The sequence below is a fragment of the Hippocampus bargibanti genome, linkage group LG14 (assembly GCF_051943395.1).
Source record: "Hippocampus bargibanti isolate YZ-2025 linkage group LG14, ASM5194339v1, whole genome shotgun sequence".
NCBI lineage: Eukaryota > Metazoa > Chordata > Actinopteri > Syngnathiformes > Syngnathidae > Hippocampus > Hippocampus bargibanti.
In genome coordinates, this window is record NC_142747.1 from 20,728,582 (window position 1) to 20,756,344 (window position 27,763).

The 27,763-nt window shown below is 42.6% G+C and overlaps 4 protein-coding genes across 9 annotated transcripts in view; all 4 read left to right on the forward strand.

Moving 5' to 3' along the window:
- The first annotated feature begins 779 nt into the window (after positions 1–779).
- Positions 780–7,003, forward strand: lrrc75a (leucine rich repeat containing 75A). Of its 4 annotated transcripts, none has more exons than XM_089014436.1 (7): positions 780–1,086; positions 1,174–1,336; positions 1,520–1,894; positions 2,908–3,036; positions 3,116–3,228; positions 5,032–5,305; positions 5,556–7,003. In XM_089014436.1, the coding sequence occupies exons 3-7, from the start codon at positions 1,655–1,657 to the stop codon at positions 6,114–6,116; spliced, it is 1,317 nt and encodes a 438-aa protein (XP_088870562.1). In that variant the 5' UTR covers positions 780–1,086; positions 1,174–1,336; positions 1,520–1,654; the 3' UTR covers positions 6,117–7,003. The 4 variants fall into 4 exon arrangements, with proteins under 4 accessions (XP_088870562.1, XP_088870563.1, XP_088870560.1 ...); XM_089014437.1 differs by having other exon boundaries at positions 1,215–1,336; XM_089014435.1 differs by having other exon boundaries at positions 823–851; positions 950–1,336.
- Positions 7,004–8,856: 1,853 nt separating this feature from the next.
- Positions 8,857–14,233, forward strand: crk (CRK proto-oncogene, adaptor protein). The gene is made up of 3 exons (XM_089012985.1): positions 8,857–9,413; positions 10,150–10,748; positions 11,721–14,233. Exons 1-3 carry the CDS (start codon positions 9,191–9,193, stop codon positions 11,856–11,858), a joined length of 960 nt encoding a protein of 319 aa, XP_088869111.1. The 5' UTR covers positions 8,857–9,190; the 3' UTR covers positions 11,859–14,233.
- A 638-nt stretch (positions 14,234–14,871) lies between these two features.
- On the forward strand, positions 14,872–22,038 carry ywhae1 (tyrosine 3-monooxygenase/tryptophan 5-monooxygenase activation protein, epsilon polypeptide 1). 3 transcript variants are annotated; one of them, XM_089012986.1, is made up of 6 exons: positions 14,872–15,108; positions 16,739–16,938; positions 17,539–17,645; positions 18,833–19,039; positions 19,605–19,741; positions 20,184–22,038. In XM_089012986.1, exons 1-6 carry the CDS (start codon positions 15,045–15,047, stop codon positions 20,237–20,239), a joined length of 771 nt encoding a protein of 256 aa, XP_088869112.1. In that variant the 5' UTR covers positions 14,872–15,044; the 3' UTR covers positions 20,240–22,038. The 3 variants fall into 3 exon arrangements, with proteins under 3 accessions (XP_088869112.1, XP_088869113.1, XP_088869114.1); XM_089012987.1 differs by having other exon boundaries at positions 19,605–19,735; XM_089012988.1 differs by lacking the exon at positions 14,872–15,108 and adding an exon at positions 15,887–16,027.
- Positions 22,039–24,778: 2,740 nt separating this feature from the next.
- LOC148888820 (unconventional myosin-Ic-like) overlaps positions 24,779–27,763 on the forward strand; it is a 33,961-nt gene continuing 30,976 nt past the window's right edge. The window contains exons 1-2 of the mRNA XM_089014446.1: positions 24,779–24,927; positions 25,005–25,158. Of these exons, the coding sequence (XP_088870572.1) occupies positions 25,069–25,158 (90 nt within the window). The 5' untranslated portion in view covers positions 24,779–24,927; positions 25,005–25,068. The remainder of the gene's footprint in view (positions 24,928–25,004; positions 25,159–27,763) is intronic.

Below are 27,763 nucleotides of genomic sequence, written 5' to 3' on the forward strand. Positions count from 1 at the left end.
ACATCACTCATTGCGGCGCTCCGTGTATCCTGAAAAATAGTTTGTATACCAAGGTAAACTTTTCATAAATTTAACGGTTGTAAACGGAAAAGTTCCTAAGCCAAGGGGTTCGTAAACCGAGGTATCACTGTATGTTAACCCCTGTAAAAAGAAATTCACATGACATGTCTGCTTATTGTCGACTGCAAATGATGTCTCACATTCAGGCGAACCGTTTGAGGCTGAAGGAGAATTGGAACAATTCGCCAAAATTGACTCTTGGTGCTCTTCCATAATTGTTTTGATATTTAATTGGACCTCCCTACTGTTTTAATACTGTAAATAAGAATGTAATTAAGGCCAAATAAATATGTTTTGGAAAATACCTAATTTATGTGCTTCTTCATTCATGCGTTCTACAAATAGTTTTGTTTGCTTTTAACACAACACAAGAGTTTCCCTGACCCTGTCAAGCACCTTTATTCTGTCTTATCACGTGGATCTACTTCGCGGATATTCACCTACCACGGGTGGTCTCGGTCCCAATTAACCGCGAGAAACGAGGGATTAATCCTGAAGAATCACATGATAGAAAGAAAGAAGACATCGCCCTCCGGCGGAGAAACACGTCGTGATTGTGACGAAGCGTCAATTTTGCGTACGTTGTTTCTGAAAGATAATGTCAATTATACGAGTCATCGCCTGGCAGTCTTTGTGACCGTTTTGAACCGCGTCTGCGGTGTCGTCGTTTACAATCAGACTAGAGTCGCTGGGTGATGACGTCAGCTGGGCGTCGAAGACGAAAGAGTGACTGAGGCGAAACGGACACGAATTGGCAAGTCAAATAAAAGTTAGACACGTTAACCAAACAGGTGGACTCACTTTGATTTTATTCGTCAACCACACGACAGCGTATGCAATATTGAGTCAAGATTGTTTGGAGTCCAGATATCGCCATTTTGTTGTGAAGAGTCGTTGGAAACTTGTCGCTGCTTTCTGCCTTCTGGCTGGAGGCGGTTGGGGGCGTGCTTCTGTCACTCACTACGAGCCCAGTGGTTATCATCCATAATTCAGTCCCAAACCAAGCAAAAGCGAGAAGGCGGGCAGGTACTCTTCTGCTTATCCTTGAACAGACGCTCAGCTCGGTTGTTGTCACGCTGATACAACGTTCTACGGCGGGCGACTCTACGACAGACTCCGGAAGTGGAACACTGGTGACCAAATCGTCTTTTTAGAACCGCGGACGGAAACATTGCCGCTATGCCCTGACTGCTTCCCTGCACCACCGCATCGCTTGTTAGGGTGACTGAAATGAAAACACGGCAGCAGAAGCAACAACAACACGTCGTTCCCGGAGGTAAATCAAGGCGAAGTTGTGTTTGGGACAGGCGACAGACTACGTTTTGAGTGGCCGTGCTGGCAGGCAGCATCCTCCGACCTCTTCCCCACTTGATCTGCATGAAGTCTTTCCCTCCCCTCCCATCCCCTGCCCTGCTTCTGCTTTCTTCTTGTTTTCTAATCCAGTGCCTTTGTCATCCAGATTAAATCCCGGCGGGCTCCCTTCAAGTGTCCGGACTGTAACAATGTGATCATCAGCAGGCGCTCGGATGGCTCCCTCGGCATGAACGACTACCCGCCGGGATCGGGCTTGTTTTGATCACAGCGCATCTGCGCCATGGGGGGCAAACAGACCAAGGGCCGCGATGCCGGAGGAGCCGGCTGGAAGCGGACCCCCGCCAAGGAGCGGGGGGACCTGTTTGCGTCCCTGATGCTGAGGTCGGGCGACAGGCTGAGCCGCGGGGCCAACCCGCCGCCGCCTTACCAGCGGAGAATCGGAATGATCCAGGAGATGATGTTGATGGCCAAGCAGGGCAAACACGACCAGGCCACGGAGATGCTCAGGACGTTACGGCAGGTAATGGAGGGATGTGACAAAAATGGCAATAATAATTCACCACTCATTTTCTAATAGCATATTTAAAGGACAACCGACGGCTTCAGATAAATTGCGTCTATAATTTGTAAAAATCACTTCAAATGACTTCTACTGAGCGTATTTTACAAAGATTCCAGCGCATATAGCTATATTTTACCTTTTAACACTCGCGCTGAATATTCCGGAAGTCTTGTTTGTGAGTTGGTGACGAGTCCGGACGTGACATCACTGAAGGAACGCCCCTGACCGAAAAAAAGGACACATTGTAGCAGTCCTTCCATCACGTCAATGTATTTTGCTGTACTTGTTTGGTCTGAAAACCTCGTGTTGCACCAAAAAGCCGCCAGAAGAGGGCGTCCAAACTCCGTGGAAGGAATTTATCAGCCGGTGGAAACGGGCTGATTAATTCCTTACACGGCTTTGTCGCCATTTTCTGCCTCTTTTTGGGTGAGACATTTCCCCTCAATGTTGCCTCAAAATGGCACAGAATAAATTATTTAATCAATTGCAAAAATGTATGCTTTCCTCTTCAGAACTATTTGAATCATATTCATAACTGGATGTGTAACAAGAAAGCATCTTCTCCCAATCTGAAGCCATTATTTTGATTCTCCAGCAATGCAAGACATCTTGGCGTGACGTCATGAACTGGGGGCGGGACTTTCTGAAAATCGCCACTTCCGGGTTCATTTTTTTGCAGATTTTGCATTTTTTATCATACTGCGTGTTTTGGGTATTTTAGATGCTATAAAACGTTTTTCTGATGTCGGTCGTCCTTTAAATCACTTTCAAATGATGTATAGATTATTGTTGTATGACAAATAATAAGCAAATACTGGATTTTTTTTTTTTAATTTTGGAAATACGAGGGGATTTTCTGCCTGTAATTACACAGTTAAAGGACAACTGTTAGACTGGAAAGCTAGATAAATAAAAAGCAAGATGGCAACTTTGTGATTTTTCATGTCGGTGTGGCGTGTATGTGTTTTTAGGACCTGGGTATGGAATCAACATCTCTGGACGATGTCTTATACCGCTACGCTAGTTTTCGGAACCTTGTGGACCCCATCACGCATGACCTGATCATCAGCCTTGCGCGATACGTCCACTGCCCAAAGACGGTAAGTTGCGGCAGATGACCCCCCCCCCCCCTCCACCCCCGACTTCATTCGTTCAGTTGTGCCTCTGGACATCCGATAGGAGGGCGACTCTCTGGGGGCCATGGAGAAGGTTTGTCGTCAGCTGACCTATCACCTCAGCCCTCACTCTCAGTGGAGGAGACAAGGACTGCTCAAACGCAAACCCCAAGCATGGTGAGTACTTCAAGTACCGATTATTTTCAGGACAATTTGCCGTTCTCATCATTTTTCCAAGTTATTTCCTGGATAACGGCACCCTCTGGTGGACGTGGTGTCATATCACATCACATTAACAGCTGTGAATTGATTCAGACATAATAATAATAATAATACATTTCATTTTTAAGCGCCTTTCAAAACTCTCAAGGTCACTTTACAGTCACAGGATCAATTTTTATGTGGGTGGGCAGCGGCAGCCACGTTCGCCGGCGTTCACTCAACCCGGATGTAACTCAAATAGATAGAAAGCTAGCTAGCTAGTGAATAGGTAACTAATAAGTCATTCATTCTTCAGCACTTTCTGTACCCTCTTTGTGACACGAAGCAGTTGTAGATGAAAGAGGAGAGGATAATGTAAATGTAAATTTCTCCACTGTGAGACTAATAAAGGCATATCCAATCCAATCCAATAACAGCGTCCTTTTCAGCAGTGGATCGGGGACGTCATGGTGGAATGTGCAAGTCTATTACAAGCTAAATGTTGAAACCAAACACGCAGCTGTATAAAATATATAATATATGAAAAGAAAATATAATAAAATAAAAATAATAACAAAAATAATATTAAAACAACTTTATTATATAGTACAGTTTATTTCTTTTATTATGATACCATTTATTATACATCAAATAAGGTCTATTGTGTGTAGTTTTAAGGCTTATTTAATAGACAATTATGTTTTATGGGGACCTGGGAACGGATTATTCTCATTTGAATGGTTTCTTGTGGGAAATATATGTTTGGAAGACTAACTTTTCACCTTACACACACTGTGTGGGAACCAATGAAGTTTGTAAGCTGTATTTTTCTTCCTCACACATTCATCCGAGTGTGAGCAAATAGCAGTGATGACAGCCATCATATTAGTAGATGTTGTTGTTGTTTTTTTTTTTTTTAAAGGGCGCAAAGATGATGTCAAATTATTCTGCCCTGTGAAGCAGCTTTTAATTAATTCCGCAGGCGTCGCAGGTGTAAGCGAGCGTGAGGCAAAAACATGCCGCCATTACAAAACGCTTTCATATGAAAAGTGTCGCCGTTGTCATGGCAACGCGACGTCGAATGAGCAAATACGTGCGTTTTGAAATCAATACGGTCGACAAATGTAACGAGCGATGTCGATTTGACAAAAAAAGAGCATCAGATTGCGTCGAGTCATCGATGGCGGATGGATGGATCTGTTGTTTTATAGCTAGCTACCTAGCTGCCTATCTATTTGCTATCTTGCCAGCTACCTTGCTAGCTAGCTATTTGCTATCCATTTGCTGTCTATTAGCTAGCTACCTAGCTGGCTATCCATTTGCTATCTATTTGCTATCAATTAGCTATCTGGCTAGCTATGTAGCTGGCTATTTATTAGCTATATGGCTATCTATTTGCCATCCATTTGCTATCTATATGCTATCTATTAGCTAGCGATCTAGCTGGCTATCTATTTGCTATCTATTAGCTATCTGGCGAGCTATGTAGCGGGCTATTGATTAAGCTATATGGCTATCTACCTAGTTAGCTCGCTATTATTTGCTATCCATTTGCTATGTATTTGCTATCTTGCTAGCTACCTCCATAGCTAGCTATTTGCTATCTTTTTTCCCATCTATTTGCTATCTATTAGCTAGCTACTGAGCTGGCTATCTATTTGGTATCCATTTGGTATCTATTAGCTCTCTGTCTAGCTACGTAGCTGGCTATTTATTAGCTATATGGCTAGTTAGCTATCTATCTATTTGCTATCTGTTCTGTATGTGTGCGTTTTGTAGTTTGAAGGCGGTGCTGTCCACGCCTCCATCCGGCGGTGCGCTGGATCTGTCCGGCATTCCTCTGGTAGCTAACGACACGGAGCGTCTCTGCGCGCATCTCCAGCGTCACGCTTCGGCCGTGGTCAGCTTGGAGCTCGGCTTCACCGACTTGACCGATGAGGCCTTTCTCCTGCTGCTGCCCACTCTGGCCGCCTTGCCTCACCTGGAGACGTTGGCCGTGAACGGAAACCGTCTGACCAGGACCATTCTGAAGGAGCTAACGGATGCCTTGAAGGTTTGGTTTTTTTTTCCTTTTGTTTCTTTTTCAAGCGTTAACGTGATATTAATTTGTCATTTTGTCATTTTATTTGGTTTCCTATGGGAAATTATTTTTTGGGCTACACACTTTTGGCCTTAGACACTCTGTCTGGGAAGCAATTAAGTTCGTAAGCCACGGTATCGCTGTACAAAGCCCCCCCCTACTTATTTTACAAGTGGCTCGGTCCTAATTCGGCACTCAGTCGCCGTTTCCCTTTCCTTTCTAGGATCCGAATAGCTTCCCAAGTGTGACATGGATCGACCTGGGAAACAACGTGGACATCTTCTCCCTGCCTCAACCTTTCCTGGTCAGCCTGAGGAAGCGCTGTCCAAAACAAGGCAACCTGCCCACCATCTTGGAGTTCGGCGAGAGTCAAGCCAGCGAGCCCCCCGAAAGGCGCAAAATCATCGGCGAAGACGACGAGACGGACCGGACCGAAAGCATGGGAGACCTGCGCTCCGAGGTGGTGGACGAAGAACTCAACGCTGAGCTGGAGATTGAGGAGATGATGGAGGAGCTGTTGGACTTTGATCGGGAGGTGCGAGGCAAGGACGATGAAGAAGAAAGCATGTGGACCGTTGAGGAGCAGAGGAAAGTCAGGAGGGTGACGACGACGCGGGACAGGAAAGAGACGGCGGGCCGATTAGCGCTGATGGCGCAGGATGAGGACGACACGCAGAGTCGCTCCTCGCCGTTGTCTTGTTCCAGCCAATCGCGGCACTCCTCGGCGGCCGCCCAGCCAATCGGAGCAGAGGAGGATTTGGACCCGTCGGAAGATTTGACCTGATGGCTGCTCCGTTCGAGCGTCTCTGAAGTAGGTCCATCGAGGAGGAAAAGGTTTCTTCCACCGTCATCTGTACTTCTCTGAAGGTTTCGCTCCTCATCCGAAGAGCTTCGTCAGCCAACTAAAGTTGTGCTGGTAACCCGAATGGACAGAGGTGGCTGTGCCAGACCTCATGCTCGTGTATGCGGGAGACTACTATCGTAAGTAGCGGATGTTAATAGTCATCGATTAGCTAGATAGCTAACTTGATCTATTTGAGTTATTCCCGGTTGAACGGGGTCACCGTTGCTGGCTACATAGCTAGCTATATATTTGCTATCTATTAGCTGTCTAACTAGCTATCCAGCTAGCTAGCTATTAGTCATCTATTAGCCAGCTAGCTAACTTGAACTATTTGAGTTATTCCCGGTTGAACGGGGTCACCGTTGCTGGCTACATAGCTAGCTATATATTTGCTATCTATTAGCTGTCTAACTAGCTATCCAGCTAGCTATCTATTAGTCATCTATTAGCTAGCTAGCTAATAGCTAATTCATAGATAGTTGGCTTGATAGCTGGCTTTCTATCTATTTCAGTTATTCTGGGTTGAGTGAACGCTGGCGCGTGTGGCTGTCGCTGCTCACACACAGAAAAACACTTATCCTGTGACTGTAAAGTGACCTTGAGAGTTTTGAAAGGCGCTTAGAAATGAAATGTATGATTATGTATGACTTCCATTTGGATCATCCACACGATACAGCACTTTTTTTCACACTACTCGGACTAAGCTTTGATTTTTGTGCTGCATTCCACAGCTTGTGGAAAGGATGCTCTGTATTATGATACATATATTAAATTATTACTGAATGGATCTTCACAATAAATCCGTACTATGAGAGGAAAACACAAAATGTCTTGTCAGTCATTCACAAGGCACATTGCATTAACATCTATGGGCAATTTGAAGATTTCAATTAGTCATACCTCGGTTTACAAACCCCTTGGTTTATGAACTTTTTGGCTTACGAACGTTACATTTATGAAAATTTTACCTTGGCATACGAACTATATTTCACGATACACACGGATGAATGATGAAAAACAAAATGGCAGCCAACTTTTTTTTGTCCTCCTTTCCCCGCCCCTAGTCTTCGGTTAAAGCCACGTGATTGGTCAAGAACGCAGCAGTGAGTGACATTTGGGTTCGTTTCAACTTTGATAGTTCAAAAGCAGAGTGGAGACTGCAAGGTTAAAATATCCCATCAATCAGGCTCCACAAATAACCCGCACAAGCCATCTGTACACTTGATGCAAAAAGCTATCAACCCAGCTAAACAGAACACAGTTGATGAGGAACTAGGTAAAATTATCGCAGAGAAAGCACCTACAAGGGAATTCCTCGAGATGGTGAAAGAAGAAGGCTACGTTCCTCATCGAGTGTTTCATGCTGATGAAACCGGCCACTCCATTCCATCAAGCCATCAACGACCATCACAAGGGTCAATAAAACCACTTTGTTATACTGTACAGTTTATTTCTTTATAATACCTTAGCACATTTATGATACAGGTATATTTTGTGTAGTTTTAAGGCTTAGAAATCACAAAAATATGATTTATAGGCCCTGGGAACGGATTATTCTCATTTTAATGGTCTCCTATGGGAAATTAATTTTCGGGATAAACACTGTTTGTCTTACACACTGTGTCTGGGTACCAATTAAGTTCGTAAGCCAAGGTATCACTGTATTTTATTCAATGTGAGCTTGCTAGTTGTAGTGATGTGTCGTTCACGAACGAGCCGGTTCTTAGAGCCGTATCTCCCAACAAGTAGCCGGTAACGGAAGCCGCCTTTTTTTGTCCTTTATTCCCCGCCCCCAGTCTTTGGTTAAAACCACACGTGATTGGTCGATATCCGTGGTAGAGGAGGGAGGGGAGAATTACAGACACACCGCCCCAGTGAGGAGAAGGGGGGGGGGGGGGGGTTAGGGTAGACAGGTGTACAAATGTTATGCTGTTATTATTATTCAATTATGATATTTTTTACTAGTTGGTATGATAGCATTATTAATATGAAAAACAAATTGGTGACAGCTGATCATCACAGGGAAAGTGAAAGTTAGTGAATGCTCTCTATGCACATATAAATCAAGCCATGATATACTGTAGTGTATTTTTTACATGAGGAATTCTTTTTTTTCACATAATTTTACATGATTTTTGGTCATTAAATAATTTAAGAAAAAAAACTGAGGAGCCATTCGGGAGCAAAATGAGACGGATCTTTTTAGTGAGGCGAGCCAAAAGAAAAGAGCCGGAATTTCCATCACTAACGTGCACATATAAATAAAGCCATATCAATAAAAAATATTTGATAGTGTATTTTTTTATATGAGTAATTCGTTTTTCACATAATTTCACATGATTTTGGTCGTTAATTTAAGCAACAGCAAAACAAAAACAAACAACCTGAGGAGCCATATGGGAGCCAAAAGAGCCGGATCTATAGTTGTATTAAGTTCTTCCGGTCTATTTGATATCTAATATACAACAGATTCTGAATCAGAAAACCTTTATTCGTCCCACAATGGGTCATGTTACGCCGAAACATATCAGGTAATTGAACACCTAAGAAACACTAAGAAAATAATCTCATATTAGTGAGCCGAGCCAAAAGAACCCGCTCTTTGAAAAGACCCGGAATTCCCATCACTAGCCACTGATGCGGCACGAATCGCGACGTCACATCCGGTAAGAGGGTCCCTTTTTTTGTTTTCCCCTTATCCGCCATTTCAGTTGTTGAACTTAGTTGTTATCGTCCCTTGTAGTCTATATGGAATTCTGACCTTTTACCTTGTGCTACCCCCAACAGTTGAACAAATCTATAATCTTTTAAGACACCCCATAATATTTTAGTTATCAGCAGCAGAGGTTTTGTGGCAGTGAATTGATGCGCAAACGGCCATCTGCGGATTGTCGTCTGTTTACTAAACGTGCTCGAGGCGCTAAAGTTTTGTATGAGTTGAAGGCTTGCCGTGCGGATTTTGGGAGGGAGAGCAACGAAGGCCCCGACGAAGCCTGGGCTTCGGAGTGCCGATCATGGCCGGCAATTTTGACGCGGAGGACCGCGGCAGTTGGTTCTGGGGTCGCCTGAGCAGGCAAGAGGCTGTGTCGCTGTTGCAGGGGCAGAGGCACGGGATGTTCCTGGTTCGAGACTCCATCACCAGTCCAGGCGACTACGTGCTTTCGGTGTCGGAGAATTCCAAAGTGTCGCATTATATCATCAACAGCATCAGCAGCAACAATCGACAATCCGGTTCAGGTAAGATCAGATGCGGGAATCTTTGTTTTTTTTTCATGAAGAAAGCACCGCCTGCGTGACTTGCAAACCGTGTGTGTAGACATATGTATTACAGGGAATTTAATTGGTTCTCAGACAGTGTGTAAGGTGAAAAGTGTGTATCCCAAAAATTAATTTCCCATACGAAAGCATTAACATGAGAATAATCCGTTCCCAGGTCCCCATAAAACATAACTTTCTAATTTTCTAAGCCTTAAAACTACACAAAATATACCTTATTTTATTTATAATAAATTTGCTATGGTATTATAATTAAAGAAATCAACTGTACTGTAAAATAAAGTCGTTTTATTGACCTTTGTGATGGTCGGTTGATGGCTTGATGGAATGGAGTGGCCGGTTTCCTCAGCATTAAACACTTGATGAGGAACGTAACCTTCTTCACGCGATGGTGAATCGTTGCACCAAGACTACTATTTGATACTAGTTGACACAAATTCCTAGCAGACAAATCAGCCCATTTCCAACGGAGCTTGGGCGCCATCTTGTGCATTTTTGGGTATTTTACATGCTATAAAATGTTTTTCTGTGTCAGTTAGGAAACAAAAAAATGGTGTCGGTTGTCTTTTAATGTATGTATGATTATTATGATAATCTGCTGACTAATGAGCCTATCGCAGACTTCCATTTGACTGACTGTATGGTATTTTCTCATTGACTTTCTCTCATTAAAAAGCGTACCACGTTCCTATTCCAGCATGTTTGTCACATCCAAGGTTTCGAATTGGCGATCAGGAATTTGACGCGCTCGCTGCTTTGCTGGAGTTCTACAAAATCCACTACTTGGACACGACGACCCTCATCGAACCCATCAACAAGTCCAAACACGCGTCGTTTCTCAACAAACTGGTCCCAGGCGGCGCCGCTCCACCTCGCCTGGAGGACGAATACGTCCGAGCGCTTTTTGATTTCCCCGGCAACGACGACGAGGATCTCCCATTCCGCAAGGGGGACATCCTGCGCGTTCTGGAAAAGCCTGAAGAGCAATGGTGGAATGCTGTGAATTGTGAAGGCCGAGCAGGGATGATCCCGGTGCCGTACGTGGAGAAGTACCGTCCGCCGTCTCCCAATTCAGCGCTTGTTTCCGCTGTACCCGCCGGTTGCCCGCCGGGAGGACTTGGGATGTTCGGGAACTCTGATGGATCGACAGCCCAGCCCGGAGCGCCGCTCATGGGCGATCCCAGCCAGTACGCACAACCGACCCCCCTCCCCAATCTGCAGAATGGACCCGTCTTTGCCAGGGTTATACAGAAGAGGGTGCCCAATGCATATGACAAGACTGCCTTGGCTTTGGAGGTAATGTAAATGTGCAATTACAGTGATACGTTGCCTTACGAACTTAATTGGTTCCCAGATAGAGTGTACAAAGTGTGGATCCCAAAAAATAATTGCCCATAGGAAACCATTAAAATAAGAATAATCCGTTCCCAGGTCGCCATAAAACATCATTTTCTACTTTCTAAGTTTCTAAGCTAGCTAGATAGCTCGCTATTAGATAGCCAACAGATAGCCAGCTAGCTAATAGATAGCCAGCCAGCTGGATAGATAGCCAGCTATATATACGCAGTACGAACGCAAACTGGTGATCGTAGACAGCTTTAGCAACGATCCGCTAAGCCAGGGGTGTCCGATGTCGGTCCTCAAGGGCCGCTGTACTTATTCATTTGAAATGTTACTATTATTATTAGCTATCTATTTGCTCGCTATTAGCTATCTATTCGCTAGCTAGCTTGCTATCTATTCGAATTACTTCCAGGTTGAGTGAACGCTGGCGCGTGTGTCTGCCGCTGCTCACCCACAGAAAAACTGATCCTGTGACTGTAAAGTGACCTTGAGAGTTTTGAAGGGCGCTTGAAATTTATTATTATTATTTCAGAACCGTTTGAATGCATTTTCCAAAGAGAAGTTACCCAGAACGGTTCCCATTGTGCAAGCTAATGGTACCGCTCCCTCTTTTGTTCAATTCTCTCGACTTCACCTTGGGCAAGTTCGCCTTTTGTGCTTTTTCCGATAAGTGACTCAGCGCGGGAGGGATTGTCAATTATTAGCTCACGTTTCCTTCTCTTGGTGTTAGCTTCAAACGTGGGTCTCACAGACACTATTTTTAATAATAATAATAATACATTATATTTTAAGTGCCTTTCAAAGCTCTCAAGTACACTTTACAGTTGATGTTTTATACAGTTTTAGAAATGCAGTCAGTTTGCTCATCGTTCACTTGGTTTTTCCTTATTTTGCTAATGCTCGCAATTGGTCTTTCCTCCGCAGGTGGGCGACATGGTGAAAGTGACTAAAATCAACGTGAACGGCCAGTGGGAAGGTGAATGTAAAGGTAAACGCGGCCATTTTCCCTTCACGCACGTCAAACTGTTGGACCAACACAACGCGGAGGATGAACTCAGCTGAGAGTGGGTGCAAAACGGGACATTAGCGTTCAGAACCCCCATTGCCTCCTTGCGGATCCTGGTCACCACCTCACAGTCTATCCTATCTGCAGTAAGTAAAGTTTGTCACAACTCCCGGCCTAACCGCGTACAGTGATAGCTAGGTTTGGCTTGGCTTACGAACTTTTCGGTTTACGAACGTTAAATTTATGAAGATTTTACCTTGGTATACAAACTATTTTTCGGGATACACACGGAGCTGCCACAATGAGTGACGTGTCTTTCGCGAACGAGCCCGTTTCCGAACAAGAAAATGGCTGCCGACTGTTTTTGTCCTCTATACCCTGCCCTCAGTCTTCGGTTTAAGCCATGTGATTGGTCAAGAACGCAGCAGTGGGGGGAGTTAAACATTAAAGAGACAGGCAGATGACAGAGAGCTAGTGAGAAAATGGATAGAAAACAGTGAAATTTAGACTTGTTTCAACTTTGATAGTTCAAAGGCAGAGCGTAGACTTCAAGGTTAAAATATCCCATCAATCAGGCTCCACAAACAACCCGCACAAGCCATCTCTACACTTGATGCCAAAAGTTATCAACCGAGCTAAACAGAACACAATTGATGAGGAACTAGGCAAAATTATGGCAGAGAAAGCACAGACAAGGGATCATTCCTCAAAATGGTGAAAGGTTACGTTCCTCGAGTGTTTCATGCTGACTCCATTCCAACGAACCATCAACAACCATCACAAAGGTCAATAAAACCACTTTATTATACATTTATTACACATAAAATAAGGTCTATGTTGTGTAGTTTTAAGGCTTAGAAAGTAGAAAATTATGTTTTACGGGGACCTGGGAACGGATTATTCTCATTTTAATGGTTTCCTATGGGAAATAAATTTTTGGGATCCACACTTTTCGCCTTACACACTGTGTCTGGGAACCAATTAAGTTCGTAAGCCAAGGTATCACTGTATCTTTGACAGACACTCTCCTCGGTACAAAATGAAAGACGGTTTGGGAAGGCTTGTCCGTGGATTTTGTCACATTTGATCAGCTCTCGCTCCTCAGGACATCACTCTCCACACAACTTCACTACTTGGCTGAATGTTCATGAAGGTGAACAACTATTAATTAATATAAAAATAGATTTTTTTTTTTCAGCCCAGGCTTACGCCTGCGCTTGCACTGACTTTGATTTTCGAATGCCTATTAAAGTGACAGTATTAACCAGATAGCCAGCCAGCCCGGACAGCTAATAGATAGCTTAAAAATAGCTAATGGATAGCCAACAGATAGCTTTGTAGCTAGCTAGATAACTGAGATTGAATGGAATTTACAAGCAAGAATATATACAGGTAACATCCGATTTACGACCGAGTTCCGTCCCGACCAAGCGGTCGTAAGTTGAAATGGTCGTAAGTCGAAATCCTAATGGACAATTATTAATATAATTTTTGCCATCTTGCACCAATTTCCTTATTGTATTCTTTAGAATTGTTTTTCCTTCTGAGGCTATTTTTCTAGTGCTTATTATATTAGCTATCTAGCTAGCTTTCTATCTTTTTGAGTTACTTCCGGGTGAATGAACGCTGGCGCGTGTGGCTGCCACTACTCACCCACAGAAAAACTGATCCTGTGACTGTAAAGTGACCTTGATAGTTTTGAAAGGCACTTATAAATGAAATGGATTATTATTACTAGCTAGCTAGCTATTAGCTATCTAGTTGGTTATCTATTGGCTAGATGGCTGGCTAGCTAGCTAATTGAGCCAGTAAACATATTAGCTATCTAGCATTCTATTAGCTAGCTAGCTAGCTTTCTATCTTTTTGAGTTACTTCCGGGTTGAGTGAACGCTGGCGCATGTGGCTGCCGCTAGTCACCCACAGAAAACATGAAATATTCACACAGGTTACTTTAGATTGCTTTCACGCTAAGTTTGTAATGAGACACTTATTCATTCACACCCCCCCCAAAAAAAAAATACAAATAAAAAAAATATGACCATTCCATGACCTAATTTCAAACAATTAATTAATAATAATAATAAACGATTGTGACATGGAAAACATTTTTTAAGATGATCAAAACTGATTTTTCTAGCTGATTTCCAACATGTAGTCTGGGTAACTGCAGGCAGCAGTTGCTTAGTTACTGAAATGAATTTTAAAAAATCCAATATTTTAAATACCGGTAATCATACCAAAAAAAAGCCAGTGTTCCTTTCATGCAAAGTGAGGGGTGGCAAAAAGCCAGCGGGAATTGTTGATAGCGATTGTGTCATTTGGTTCGAACACTATATTCCTTTCAGACAATTGTAATGATTTTTTTTTTCTGTAGCATGTGATGTGTTCATTAAAATGATGATAAATAAAGTCACATTCATGACAGACAAATCCTTCTTGTTTTTGCTCAAGCTGTGAATGGCAGTATGCTACTAATACACTAGTAGTACGTGGGATCCTTTAGTGGTATGCGAACAACTCACTGAATGTTTGCTTTCGCGGGCCGAATAAAATGACGTGGTGGGCCAGATTTGGCCCCTGGGCCTTGTTTTTGAAGTGGATATGATAACATAGGGAATTTCGTGATGTAAGATTGATACACATTAAAATATATATAGGGGAATACAAACAATGTAGGGGAGTGCCTATTAGTCACTCTTACAACAGAAATTGTAATTCTTAGGGAGTTTTTTTTACCTACTTAAAATAAAGGTCAACAAATTTAAAACGAAACGGAAGTCCCGCCAGAAAAATAATCAAAGATTAATGGGGCTCTCCAAGAGAAGTATCGCCACCAAGGGGATGATCGGGGTTGGGGGAGGGTCCCCTCTGCAATTACATGAAATCCACTTGGAGATAAACTCGCGTGATTTCCCGCTTAGCATATTTCTGAAAATATATTTGTGGGAAGACACGTATCACAATTACACATTATCTCCAGTTTAAAGTCAAAGCCTGCGTAAACTACGTCACAGAGCTGACGAATCGGGTGCGCGTGTGTGATTACCCGGATGAGACTGGCCGCCATTTTTAGCCCATTCTCTGCTGCCGGTTGGGCGGAACGCCGTTTCGAATCGACCCACTAGCTTTCTACGAACCGCTGATAAAACCAACCAAGCCAGACACATTATCGTGCTCCCCCCATCCCGGAAAACCCATTTGTCATTTTTGTGACTGATCCTCACGAGCGCTTCTATTCACAATGGCCGAGCGCGAAGAATACGTGTACCAGGCAAAACTCGCTGAACAGGCCGAGCGATATGACGGTAAGCACACTTGGGAGTGGGACATGCTCACCGCTGGCGTACTTCCCCGCCCCGCTGCTAGTTAACTAATGCTAACAGAGTGAAGCTTTGTTTGGGGGGGGCTTGCTAATTTTACGTGTCGTTATGCTACTTGGGGACAGGCACGCCGCTGTGATTAGAACATTATCCTCGGGCCTACTGTAGTCTAAAGCAATCGATCGCAGCTGTCAAACTTAAAAGGCTACATTTGATAATTAGCATCCAGTGGCTAGCGTTAGCGAAGATGCTACAACAAAATGGCGGATGAGTCGAGCGTGAGCTGTCAGGAGTTATACCTCCATTGCCCCATCGCGCCTCAGAATCCAACTTATCTTTTTATAAACGATACCGGTGGCTTTGTGAAACTTCTTTATCGCTCCCGCGAAGGGGGCTTTTAGTTTTCAAAGCAAGTTCGTCTAACGAGTGGGAGGACAACTGTTGACTGGATGGGGCTGACGACAGAACCGGTCGAGCTCGATGGACGAAAACGACTCCCTTCTTCCTCCCTTTTTCGATCTTATGCACTTCTCGTTGAGACCGTCATGCCATTAGTGGTCTCGCAGGGGCTGTTTTTAGACACCCCGCCTTGTGCGGCAGTTCTCGGTTGCTTAGTAACGTTGAATGAATGTACCATGACTCACTCGCGGGATTTTGGAGCTTTGCGAGCGAGCAATTGATGACTGATGACACGGAGACCTTGATGGAATGTGGTTAGCTTCATGCCATTGTTCTTCAACTGGTCTCTGGTTAGTCTTCTCTGGTTAGTCTTTTTATTTGTCAAGGCAAATCCAATCCAATCTAATCCATGCTGGTTCTTGAAATTACCGAATACGACAACGAGAAACGGGGGAAAAATGAATTGAAGTTTACCGTCTTTTTGCTTACACTACGGTTTATAAAGGTGAGTAAATTGTATTTTTATAACTCATAGAAGTGGTAGAATATATATTTTTCTCCATAACTCCCAAGTTTCAAGCAAAAAGAAGCATTGGCATATATATTTCTAGAGCTCGCAATTTTCTTTCCTAGTATTCAGTGTCAGCCATTTTGTATTTCTGATGAAAATGTGCCTGCATTCGATTGTTGATATTTGCTCATTTATATTTTGAATCTTTTCTTGCGGTTTCTGTTCCTGTTTAGAATTCAAAAGCTTTCCAATGGAAAGACGTCCTGGCGTGACGTCACAAACAAGGGGGCGGGACCTTCTGAAACTCACCATTTCTGGGGTCATTTTGAAGTAGTTTTGGGACACTTTAACTTATTTTTATTGGTATTTTGCATTTGACTAAAAATATCAGCGTGCGTGGTTTGGCTATTTTAGTTGCTATGAAACGTTTTTCTGATGTCAGTTAGGAAACATAAAAATGGTGTTGGTTGTCCTTTAAGTGATACATTAATAAAACATAGTTTTCTTGATGAGAACACCACGCACCAACAGCTGTAAGCAATAAAACATTGTCTTTTTCATGAAGTGATAAACTTGTAACCTGGTTTAGTGAGCTCTTCCTGTGAAGGAGTTTCAAGTCGTAAATTACTCCAGTGATAAATGAGTTTTGAGACGCGATGCGATGCACAAGGGATTCTTAATCATTGAAATGATTCTGGTCCACAGAGATGGTGTCGTTTATGAAGAATGTGGCGGGCATGGATTTGGAGCTCACCGTGGAGGAGAGAAATCTACTATCGGTGGCTTACAAGAATGTGATCGGCGCTCGCAGAGCTTCCTGGAGGATAATCAGCAGCATTGAACAGCGAGACGAAAGCGAAGGCGAAGAACAGAAATTGAAGCTGGTCCGGGATTACAGGAAAACGGTAAAACAAAATACAATGCAAATACATATTCCATAAATCCACATTGGTTTATATAATAATAATAATAATACATTTCATTTTTAAGCGCATTTCAAAACTCTCAAGGTCACTTTACAGTCAAGTTTTTTTTTTTAGTGGGTGAGCTGTGGCAGCCACACGCGCCAACGTTCGCTCAACCTGGAAGTAACTCAAATGGATAGAAAGCTAGCTAGCTAATAGATAGATAGCTAATAGATATCCAGCTAACGCAGATTAGTCAGAAAAAATCATTATCAGAGTTACCTCACATAATGGCCAAAAATATACAGAATTGTGTTGTGCAACATCTGCGATTGGACATCGACATAAATTGCAAGAATCCTCAATAGATTTGTTAAGAAATATAATGGCTCGATCATTTTGACTTAGTCATTTCAAAAGTGCTAAAAAAGTGTGAGCACCCCGAATTAGACATTTCCGGTACATTTTGAGAATAATAAAATTAGAACCAAAACAAATAAACATACCATTGAAAGTTTATGGTCGGCACAGGTAAAAAGTTGACTGTAGCATTTGTCTGGTGTTTGTGTGTGTGTGTGCGTGTGTGTGTGTTTGTGGCAGGTTGAAGATGAGCTGAATTCAATCTGCGGTGACATTTTGGAAGCACTGGAAAAGCACCTCCTCCCTTCTGCTGTTGCCGGAGAGTCCAAAGTCTTCTACAACAAAATGTGCGTGCGCGCTCTTAAATGACAACCGACCGCCTCCGGACAAAGTTGTGTCCATAATTTGTAAAATGGCTTCAAATGACTTCTACTGAGCGCATTTTACAGAGATTTCACGGCATATCGCTGTGTTTTACGTTTTAAGACTCGCGCTGAATATTCAGGAAGTCTTGTTTTTGACTTGGTGACGATTCCTGACGTGATGTCACGGAGGGAACGCCCCACAATGCATTTTGCGGTACTTTGTTTGCTCTGAAAAATTAGAAGGAAAACACATCAATAACGCCATGGTGAATCGTTGTGTGTTGCACCAAGACTACTATTTGATACTAGTTGACACAAATTCCCAGCAGACAAATCAACCCATTTCCAACAGAGCTTGGGCCCCATCTTGTGCATTTTCGGGGACGCTACATTGAAGTCCTGACAGCTCGAATTGATACGGGAGGACTTCTTGAATCGATTGCAAACTTTTATGCTTTCTTCTTCAGAACTGTTTGAATCATATTCATCACTGGATGAGTAACAAGAAAGCATCTTCTCCCAATCTGAAGCCATTGTTTTGATTCTCGAGCAAGGCAAGACGTCTTGACGTGACGTCACGAACAAGGGGGCGGGACCTTCTGAACTTCGGGGTTCAATTTGAAGTAGTTTTTGGAGACTTGAAGTCATTTTTATTGGTGTTTTGCATTTGACTAAAAATATCATCCTGCGTGTTTTGGGTATTTTAGATGCTATAAACCATTTTTCTGATGTCAGTTAGGAAACAAAAGTGGTGTCGGTTGTCCTTTAACTGTTCAAAAAGAATCAAGCGTTGGGGAGTGCAAACCATCACAAAGGTAAATAAAACGACTTTATTATGCAGTACAGTTTATTTCTTTAATTATAATACCATTGCACATTTATTATCCAAAAAATAAGGTATATTTTGTGTGGTTTTAAGGCTTAAAAATTAGAAAATAATGTTTTATGGGGACCCGCGAACAGATTATTCTCATTTTAATGTTTTCCTATGGGAAATTAATATTTGGAATACACACTTTTTGCTTTACACACACACTCTGGGAAGCAATTAAGTTCATAAGCCAATGTATTGCTGTATTTATAACATCAACTGTACGATATGGTAAAAAGGACGGCCATATTGACGACATCAATCACCACATGTAGTTTTTGTTTTGGTCCAATTTCAGGAAGGGCGACTACCACAGGTACCTGGCGGAGTTCGCCACAGGCAACGGCAGAAAAGAAGCGGCGGAGAAAAGCCTGGTGGCCTACAAAGACGCAACGGATCTGGCCACCAGCGAGCTGCCGTCAACTCACCCCATTCGCCTCGGTCTGGCGCTCAACTTCTCCGTCTTCTACTACGAGATCCTCAACTCGCCGGATCGCGCTTGCAGGTTCTTCTTTCGGCTCTTCCGCGTTTTGAATACGGAGTTTTGTGATGAGGAAACCAGGGACAAAAGACATTCGCTTTCATGTTGTCATCTTAAAAAACTGGGACAAATCAGGGACAAATTTGGACAAATCATCCTTAAAAACCAGGGACAAAAGAGATTCGCTTTCATGTTCTCACCCATGGCAAGTTGTCAAAGTTAAGGCCCGGGGGCCAGATCTGGCCCGTCACATAATTTTTTTTCGGCCCACGAAACCAAATCAAACTTGGTAAATTCCATCGTGCTTGTTAGCTAGCGATTGAGGTAGCGTTCCAGCGAGCTAGCTCCTTTCTATTCAGCTATGTGGCTCATCCCGTACAACTGGTGTCAAAGTCAAAGCCCGGGGGCCAGATCTGGCCCGCCACATCATTTTTTTCGGTCCGCGAAAGAATCTAACTTGTGAAATGTCATCATGCTTGCTAAAGTTCGAACCAAAACGTCATATATCCTGTGAAGAAAATCAAGGCTTTTGGGGTGCGCATAATACGGTAACTATTATGTATTTTTTTTTTTTTTTTTTTTGCTGTAGGTTGGCAAAAGCCGCGTTTGATGACGCGATTGCAGAACTGGACACGCTGAGTGAAGAAAGCTACAAAGACTCCACACTTATCATGCAGTTGCTCCGCGACAACCTGACATTATGGACTTCGGATATGCAGGGTGAAGGTGAAACGCATCTTGTGGGGCCATTTTGGCATTCTTTCCATTTTGATTGAAGAAATGATCATCAAGTTGTCCATGCGACACCCAAATGCCAAACACATTGCTCCATTCTTACCTCTTGGGATTAAATATATATATACATGATATACGCATAAAAATGAAAGGTATGATTATTATGACTATTATTATTATAAATGAAATGTATTATTATTTTATCGTTATTTTATTATTATTTTTATTATTTGGTAGATGCCGAAGCATGTCAGGTATTTGAAAACCGACAATACACTTTCTGTAAGATACGAATCTGTTTTAAATTATTATTTTTATTATTAGTAGTATTTCATTATTTTATTATATTCTTATTTTATTATGATTATATTATTTTATTATTATGGCCGATGCCCTCCATTTTCACTGACACGACTGGCGTTTTATTTTGAAGGAGAAGAACAGCCCACAGAAGCGCTGCAGGATGTGGAGGACGAAGCACAGACTTAGACGGGGAGACTTTGACCACTCTCAGCCAACAACTTGTGACCCCCTGACCCCTGCTCCCCCACCCCCTTCAAAACTCAAGCAACACGCACTCCTTTGACCTCTGACCCCGTCTCCTTTCCCCTTCCTACTCTTTTTTTTCAGCCTCTGGCCCCGCCCCCTTTTCCCCTTCCTATTTCAGCCTCTGCTCCTCCCTGGACCCAACATGGCCGCCGCAGGTTTGTTTGTTTTTACACTACTACAACTTTATTCAGTCTGGAAATCTAATTTTAGAGACGCAAATCCCCCCCCCACCCCCACCCCCCTTGGGTTTTATTCGATTTGATTTTATCCCTGGTACACGTTTTCTTCTTTCTTTTCCTCAATATTTGTTATCAGTTGCTGGATGTATTGAGAATCTTTCTTAATGTAATTACAGAAATTAACTTTTATTACTGAAAATGTTGACTATTAGTTAATGGGAGGTATTTTATCTTTTTTTTGTTTTGTTTTAGTGAATCAATGTTAACCTTTTAATGGGCACCTTTGGAGGGCTTGCAAGTGTCTTTTTTATGTTTGTATTCGGAGGACGTTGGCAACTTTTGCGATATCCACGTTGGGGGGCAAAGAAGTGCTCTTACATGGCAGTCTTTTTTTCTTCTTCTGTTTGATGTCGGTTTCTTTGGACTCGACTTTGTGCTCGATACTGTAACAAGTGCACATTACACCTGAACGTTGCATTTTCACTTCAAGCGTATGGGGGAAAAAAGAGAACTACAGTGATACCTCGGTTTACGAACCCCTTGGATTAATGAACTTTTCGTTAAATTTGTGAACATTTTACCTTGGCATACAAACTATTTTTCGGGATACACACGGAGCGCCACAATGAGTCATGTGTCATTCGCAAACGAGCCCGTTCTCCTAACAAGAAAATGGCAGCAGACTGTTTTTTTCCTCTATTCCCCTCCCCCAGTCTTCGGTTAAAGCCACGTGATTGGTCAAAAACGCAGCAGTGAGGGGAGGTGGTTTAAACATTAGAGGCAGACAAATAACTAAAAAAAATTGACTCGTTTCAGCTTTATTGATAGTTCAAAGGCAGAGTGTAGACTGCAAGGTTAAAATATCCCATCAATCTGGCTCCACAAATAACCAGCACAAGCCATCCATACACTTGATGCAGAAAGCTATCAACCCAGCTAAACCGAACACAATTGATGAGGAACAAGGTAAAATTATGGCAGCGAAAGCACCTCCAAGGGATCATTCCTCAAGATGGTAAAAGAAAGAAGGTTACGTTCCTCATCAAGTGTTTAATGCTGATAAAACCGGCCACTCCATTCCATCAAGCCATCAACGACCATCACAAAGGTCAATAACACGACTTTATTACACAGTACAGTGTGTTTCTTTAATTATAATACAATAGCACATTTATTATACATAAAATAAGGTATATTTTGTGTAGTTTTAAGACTTAGAAAATTGTTTTATGGGGACCTGGGAACGGATTATTCTCATTTTAATGAATTCCCATGGGAAATTAATTTTTGGGATACACACATTTTGCCTTACACACTCTGGGAACCAATTAAATTCGTAAGCCAAGGTATCACTATCACTTCGGCCCTGCTTTTTTTACAAAGAGCCTAAAAAGACGGTTGTTAGCGTGCGCTAGCTGGTATTCTTTTCTGCAGCTTCCCGCCCCCCCCAACTTTGTACTAAATCTTTTTTTGTTTTGAGAGCGTGTTTCCACGCAGGATCTTTTGCTTCTTTTTTTTTGCTGCATCATGTGTAACTCGGAGCTAATTCGTACCGCTGGATATCTGACTGCAGCCACAGACAGGGAAGCTTGTTTTGTTCTTACTGAAACACAGCATGGAATTAACATTAAACAGTCAAAATTCAAAAGACAAGAAACAATTCTGTCCAGTTTTTAAAGGCGTCAGTGAATTTTCAAGTGGGTGACATTAAAGGACAACCGACACCTCTGGACAAGTTGCGTCCATAATTTGTAAAATCACTTCTACTGAGTGCATTTTACACACATTCCACGGTATATAGCTATATTTTACGTTTTAAGGCTCGTGATGAATATTCCGGAAGTCTTGTTTTTGAGTTGGTGACGAGTCCTCACGTGACATCACGTCGGGAACGCCCCTGACCGAGAAAGCGACACAATGCATTTTGGGTACTTTGTTTTGTCTGAAAACTTCGTGTTGATGGCGAAATTAGAAGGAAAATACACGTGCCAGTATTCACTCAATCCGGAAGTAACTCAAATAGATAGAAAGCTAGCTCGCTGATAGATAACTAGATAGATAGCTCGATAGCTATACAGCTAATAGATAGCTAGCTAGGTAGACAGATCAATAGCTAATAGAATGGAATAGCAACGGATGAGTTAACGTGATCTCTAATGTGCACAAATCATGAAAGCAAATCAATGTGATTGCGTAAGTGCGCACACCCCCTTTTTGGAGAGGCGAGACGATCCACATGAATCCTGAAGAGGGCAGCAAGGTTCACCTCATCACCACAACTGGACTCGTATGCGAGCTGGACGGTGAGTTCGTCTTTTATCAAACCACAACATTAATAAGCAACCAAAACCTTGATTCCAATTTTTTGCTTTGTTGAAGGCTCGACGTGATCTAATCGACGTCCCCGCAGGCCTTCGTTGACTTCCTGTGGAAATTCACAAAAGCTTGTCAAGTGTCACAAAGAAAAAAAAACCAAAACGTCAGTGAAATATTTTCAACTTCCTGTGCCGCTGATACGCCTCATAAAAATAGCCACGGTTATTTTTGGGTGACATTGGTGAGATTTTCTCTGCCTCGAGAGCGCGACGCGTAGGTGGACATCTGATTACAAAAAAACATTACTGCGGATCATCAGCGACCTTTGACCTGCCTACCAAATAATAATAATACATGTAATTTATAAGCAGCTTTCAAAACTCTCAAGGTCACTTTACAGGATAAGTTTTTCTGTGGGTAAGCAGCGGCAGCCACATGCGCCAGCGTTCACTCACCCTGGAAGTAAATAGAAAGCTAGCTAGCCAGCTAGTACACAGCTAATAGATAGCTAGCCACCTAGATAGCTATATAGCTAGTTAGCTAATACACTGAATGTCACTAAAATACACAGATAGAAAGCTAGATAGCCAACACCTAGATAGCTAAATAACTAAAAGATAGCTAGTGTGCTATAGCTAGATTATTATCAGAATCCGAAAACCTTTATTTGTCCAACAATGAAAATAAATATTAAAAATAGACATGGGCACTGACACACAATTGCTTCAAGGTAAGCGTGTGTGTGTGTGTGTGTCAAGGCCACAAGTTTCCTGTTGATGCCAAGCTGTCGGGAATGCCTCCAGTCAGGGTCAGAGGTCGAAGGATGTGTCCAAGTGTTATTTCCTCTCGCGTCATGCCGTTTGCAGTTGTGTAACGCATTTCGACATGTGGAAATAGACGTGGCGCACTGGAAACTTCGCAGGGTCTCCTTTCAAAACTCTCAAGGTCATTTTACAGTCACAGGATAAGTTTTTCTGTGGGTGAGCAGCGGCAGCCACATGCGCCAGCGTTCGCTCAACCCGAAATAACTCAAATAGATAGAAAGTTAGCTAGCTAATAGATAGCCGGCTAGATAGTTAGCTCGCCAGATAGCAAATGGATAACTAATAGATAGCTAGCTAGCCAGAGAGATAATATATAGCTAGCTAGCCGGCCAGAAAGGTAATAGATATCAATGAGGCTTTTGGATTGTGGGTGGACGTGTCCTGCAGACCACTCGGGAAGTTCAAGTTGCCTGCTGTTTATTTCAAAGCCACCATTTGTCTACATTATAATAATCATACATTTTTTTTTATTTATACATTTCCTGTCAACGGACGACTCCGCCCCTGAAAGGAGACGCTCGCTCAGATCACTGACGGCAAAGATTTATTGTCAGGCTCAGGAAGTACACCGCTATCAGTGCCGCTCCTTTATTTGACACACATGCAAAGAGCGCGCGATTTTGTGTGTGCGTGAATGATTTTGTATATGACTGATTTTGTGTGTGCACGTGTGATTTTTGTGTGTGCATGTGAGATTGTGTGTATATGTATACATATTTGTGTGATTTTGTGTGTGCATGTGTGATTTTTGTGTGTGCATGTGATTGTGTTTGTATATATGTATCGGTACTGTATATGTATTTGTGTGATTGTGTGTGTGAGAGAGAGAGATTGTGATTGTGTAATTGTGATTGTGTGTGCATGTGTCATTGTGTGTGTGTGTGTGTGTGTATTTATGTATAGGTACTGTATATGTGTTTGTGATTGTGTGTATATGTATTTGTGTGATTGTGTGTGTGACAGTGTGTGTGTGTTTGACTGTGTGTGTATATTTTTTTTAGTGTTTGTGTGATTGTGTGTGGTTGTGGTTGTGTGTACGCACATTAAGCACACCCATGAATTAGCCGAAAGCAGCCAAGAGGAAATGGGATGAACCACCCACCCCTATTGTGGCCTGCTATTTTTTCCTGCCACCTCTCACGCTGAATTCCTGCAACGTCTTCTTTTGACTGCGGCAACTTTTCTTCCTGACATCGTCGTCAAAGCTAAGCGAGCGCCAAGCACATCCTCCCGATTGCTCCCTCAAGCCCAAGTGCTCACATCGTCCGCGTGCAGGCCAACTGAAGGCCCACTTTATGCTGTTCGCAAGGTAAGGCGCCATTTTGTCGTCATTTCTACTCCAATTGGTCTTGAATTAAGATATTTTAATTCTGTTTTTTTTTTCAGGCGTCCCCCAACAATGTCGCTTTGATCGCATCGGTAACATAGAAGTCAAAACGAGGCGCCAGCCATGATGGAACTCAGGATCCAGCTCATCCCCACGGGGGAAATTATTCTTTCTCCCGGGAAAAACGGAGAAAGCTTGTGCCACAAATGCAAGGTCAGTCAGTTGGCAGCCGGCGTGAGTTTTGCTGTCGTTCTTTCGCTTCCTTCAATGGAAAATGAACGTGACGGCCGACGAGTTCCTGGCAAAAGACTTTTTGGGCAGATCACTTTTTATCATCATCATAATCATAATCATACTGATGATGATACTGATAATGATAATGATGATAATCATGAGGATGATAACGACAATGATGATAATAATGATTATAATAATGATATTGATGATAGTAATGATGATACTATGATAATGACAATGATAATGATGATAATAATGATGATAATAATAATGATTATAATAATGATAGTAATGATGATAATGATGATAATTATAATAATGATGATGATAATGACAATGATAATGACGATGATAATGATAATAATTATAATAATGATAATGATAAGGACAATGATAATGCCGATGATAATGATGATAATAATGATAATGATCATGATGATGATAAAAATGATAATGATGATGATAAAAATGATAATGATAATGATGATGGTGCTGATGATGATAATAATGATAATAATCATAACAGAAATAATTAGATTAGATTAGATTAAATTTCAGCGTTCACTCAACCCGGAAGTGTAGTAGTAGAAGTAATAGAAGTAGTAGAAGATACATTTTGGAGTTAACACAGGTAAAAATATGGTATTACCTTAGCACATTTGCTACGTATTGCATTGCATTGCATTGTATTGTACTTGGGAGGACAGCGCTGGGGGAAAAAAAAAAGCACAGCTGATGCCTCCCATCTATTTACAGTATCCAAAGAATGAGGGGAGGGCATTTTTCATATCACTCCCCCCCTGTGGAAGGATTCTTTTTCAATGTATGTACACTGTAGGAATGCGTGCTTCATGAAGCGTGTTCATGTGAGACAATTGGCGAGCTGTGGAATGTGCTAGAACTCGGATGGGAGGAAACGACAAAGACATTTCACTCGATTGCCTCAAACACCCCCACCCTTTTTCCTCTTCAGTGATTTCATGCCTGATCAATCACTCCCCCCTCTGGCGATGTCAGTGTATTACAATCCAGCAGTGTATTGATTGACATCTGATCAATTGAGGTCACCTTCACAGCGGTGACATCATCGGCTTACATTTTGAATGCTGAACTTGAGCTGGAATCACAATCACATTGTTGGAAAAAATAATAATGTCATGAAGTTTAACACCATACAGTGTTACCTCGGTTTATGAACCCCTTGGCTTACGAACTTTTCGCTTTACAAACGTTACATTTATGCACATTTTACCTTGGCATACAAAGCTTTTTCGTACACTGACCTGCCACAATGAGTGATATGTCGTTGGCGAACTAGCCCGTTCTTCTAACAATCTATCTATTGGCTATTAGCTAACTATTAGCTGGCTAGCTAGCTTTCCATCAATTTAAGTTACTTCCGGGTTGAGTGAACGCTGGCGCGTGTGGCGGCCGCTACTCACCCACAGAAAAACAGATCCTGTGACTAAAGTGACCTTGAGAGTTTTGAAAGGTGCTTATAAATGAAATTGATTATTATTATTACTAGCTAGGTAGCTAGGTATCTATGAGTTAGATATTAGCTAGCTAACTTGTTCTAGTTGAGTTATTCCAGGTTGAATGGGGTCGTCACCGTTGCTGGCTACCTGGCTAGCTATTTGCTATCTATTAGCTGTCTAACTAGCTAGCTAGCTATCTATTAGTTATCTATTAGCTCGCTCGCTAGCTTTCCATCAATTTAAGTGACTTCCGGGTTGAGTGAACGCTGGCGCGTGTGGCTGCCGCTACCGACCCACAGAAAAACTGATCCTGTGACTGTAAAGTGACCTTGAGAGTTTTGAAAGGTGCTTAGAAATTACATTTATTAATATTATTATTGAAGCAATGACGACACGACGCCGACTTTGCTCAAAATAAACGCATCTTTCACGCTTCAGTCGACGTGATGAGTTCTATCCGAATTTCCTGGTTTGGTTTTGGATTTGTAGCCCTTCGTTGAAGGGGAAGGACGGGACTACTTTCCCCACCACTCCCATGGAGTCTTTTTAGGGGAAGTTCTGACCTAATCGCCATGTTTTGCTTTCATCATAGCAGAACTTATCAGAATTGAATATGGCGCTGTCGCGGAGTCCCTCGCGTGGAACGGAGGGTTGGTGGTTTGGTGGTTGGTGGTTGGGTGGGAATGGCCATGGGTGTGGGAGCAGTGGGAGGGTCCGGACGGAGGAAGCCGCCGGCGGCACTGACGCACACCAGGCACCGAAGCGAAGCCACCCCGTCACGCCGAACTCGGATCCACTTTGTCAGCGATAGTGATTCGAGGAAGCCGACAAGAACTCGACTTGGTTTTGACGACACACGGCGACTTGTTTAAGGTACGTCCGACCCACGACCCACGCGTGGCGGAACACATTCTTCCAACGAGCGAGTTTAAAGTTGCGTTCAACGTGAACTTGGATCGACGTTTCCTGCTTCGCGGGTTGCCACTTCGCTTTGGTGACTTTGACGAAGTTATTTGGCGTGATTTTGGCATTTTGTGTCGTCTTGTTGGCGTGTGTCGGCTGTCGATTGATCGGCCAAAGGGTGGAAACGTTGTGTCGAACGC

Bases quoted from the DNA above. Each gene is read 5' to 3' on its own strand.
- lrrc75a (XM_089014434.1), top strand. From the start codon at position 1,655: ATGGGGGGCAAACAGACCAAGGGCCGCGATGCCGGAGGAGCCGGCTGG. The intron at 3,037-3,115 runs GTAAGTTGCGGC...GACATCCGATAG, and splicing joins ACGTCCACTGCCCAAAGACG to GAGGGCGACTCTCTGGGGGC. The intron at 3,229-5,031 runs GTGAGTACTTCA...TGCGTTTTGTAG, and splicing joins AAACGCAAACCCCAAGCATG to TTTGAAGGCGGTGCTGTCCA.
- crk (XM_089012985.1), top strand. From the start codon at position 9,191: ATGGCCGGCAATTTTGACGCGGAGGACCGCGGCAGTTGGTTCTGGGGT. The intron at 9,414-10,149 runs GTAAGATCAGAT...TTCCTATTCCAG, and splicing joins CAATCGACAATCCGGTTCAG to CATGTTTGTCACATCCAAGG. The intron at 10,749-11,720 runs GTAATGTAAATG...TTTCCTCCGCAG, and splicing joins AGACTGCCTTGGCTTTGGAG to GTGGGCGACATGGTGAAAGT.
- ywhae1 (XM_089012986.1), top strand. From the start codon at position 15,045: ATGGCCGAGCGCGAAGAATACGTGTACCAGGCAAAACTCGCTGAACAG. The intron at 15,109-16,738 runs GTAAGCACACTT...TCTGGTCCACAG, and splicing joins ACAGGCCGAGCGATATGACG to AGATGGTGTCGTTTATGAAG. The intron at 19,040-19,604 runs GTTCTTCTTTCG...TTTTTGCTGTAG, and splicing joins TCGCCGGATCGCGCTTGCAG to GTTGGCAAAAGCCGCGTTTG.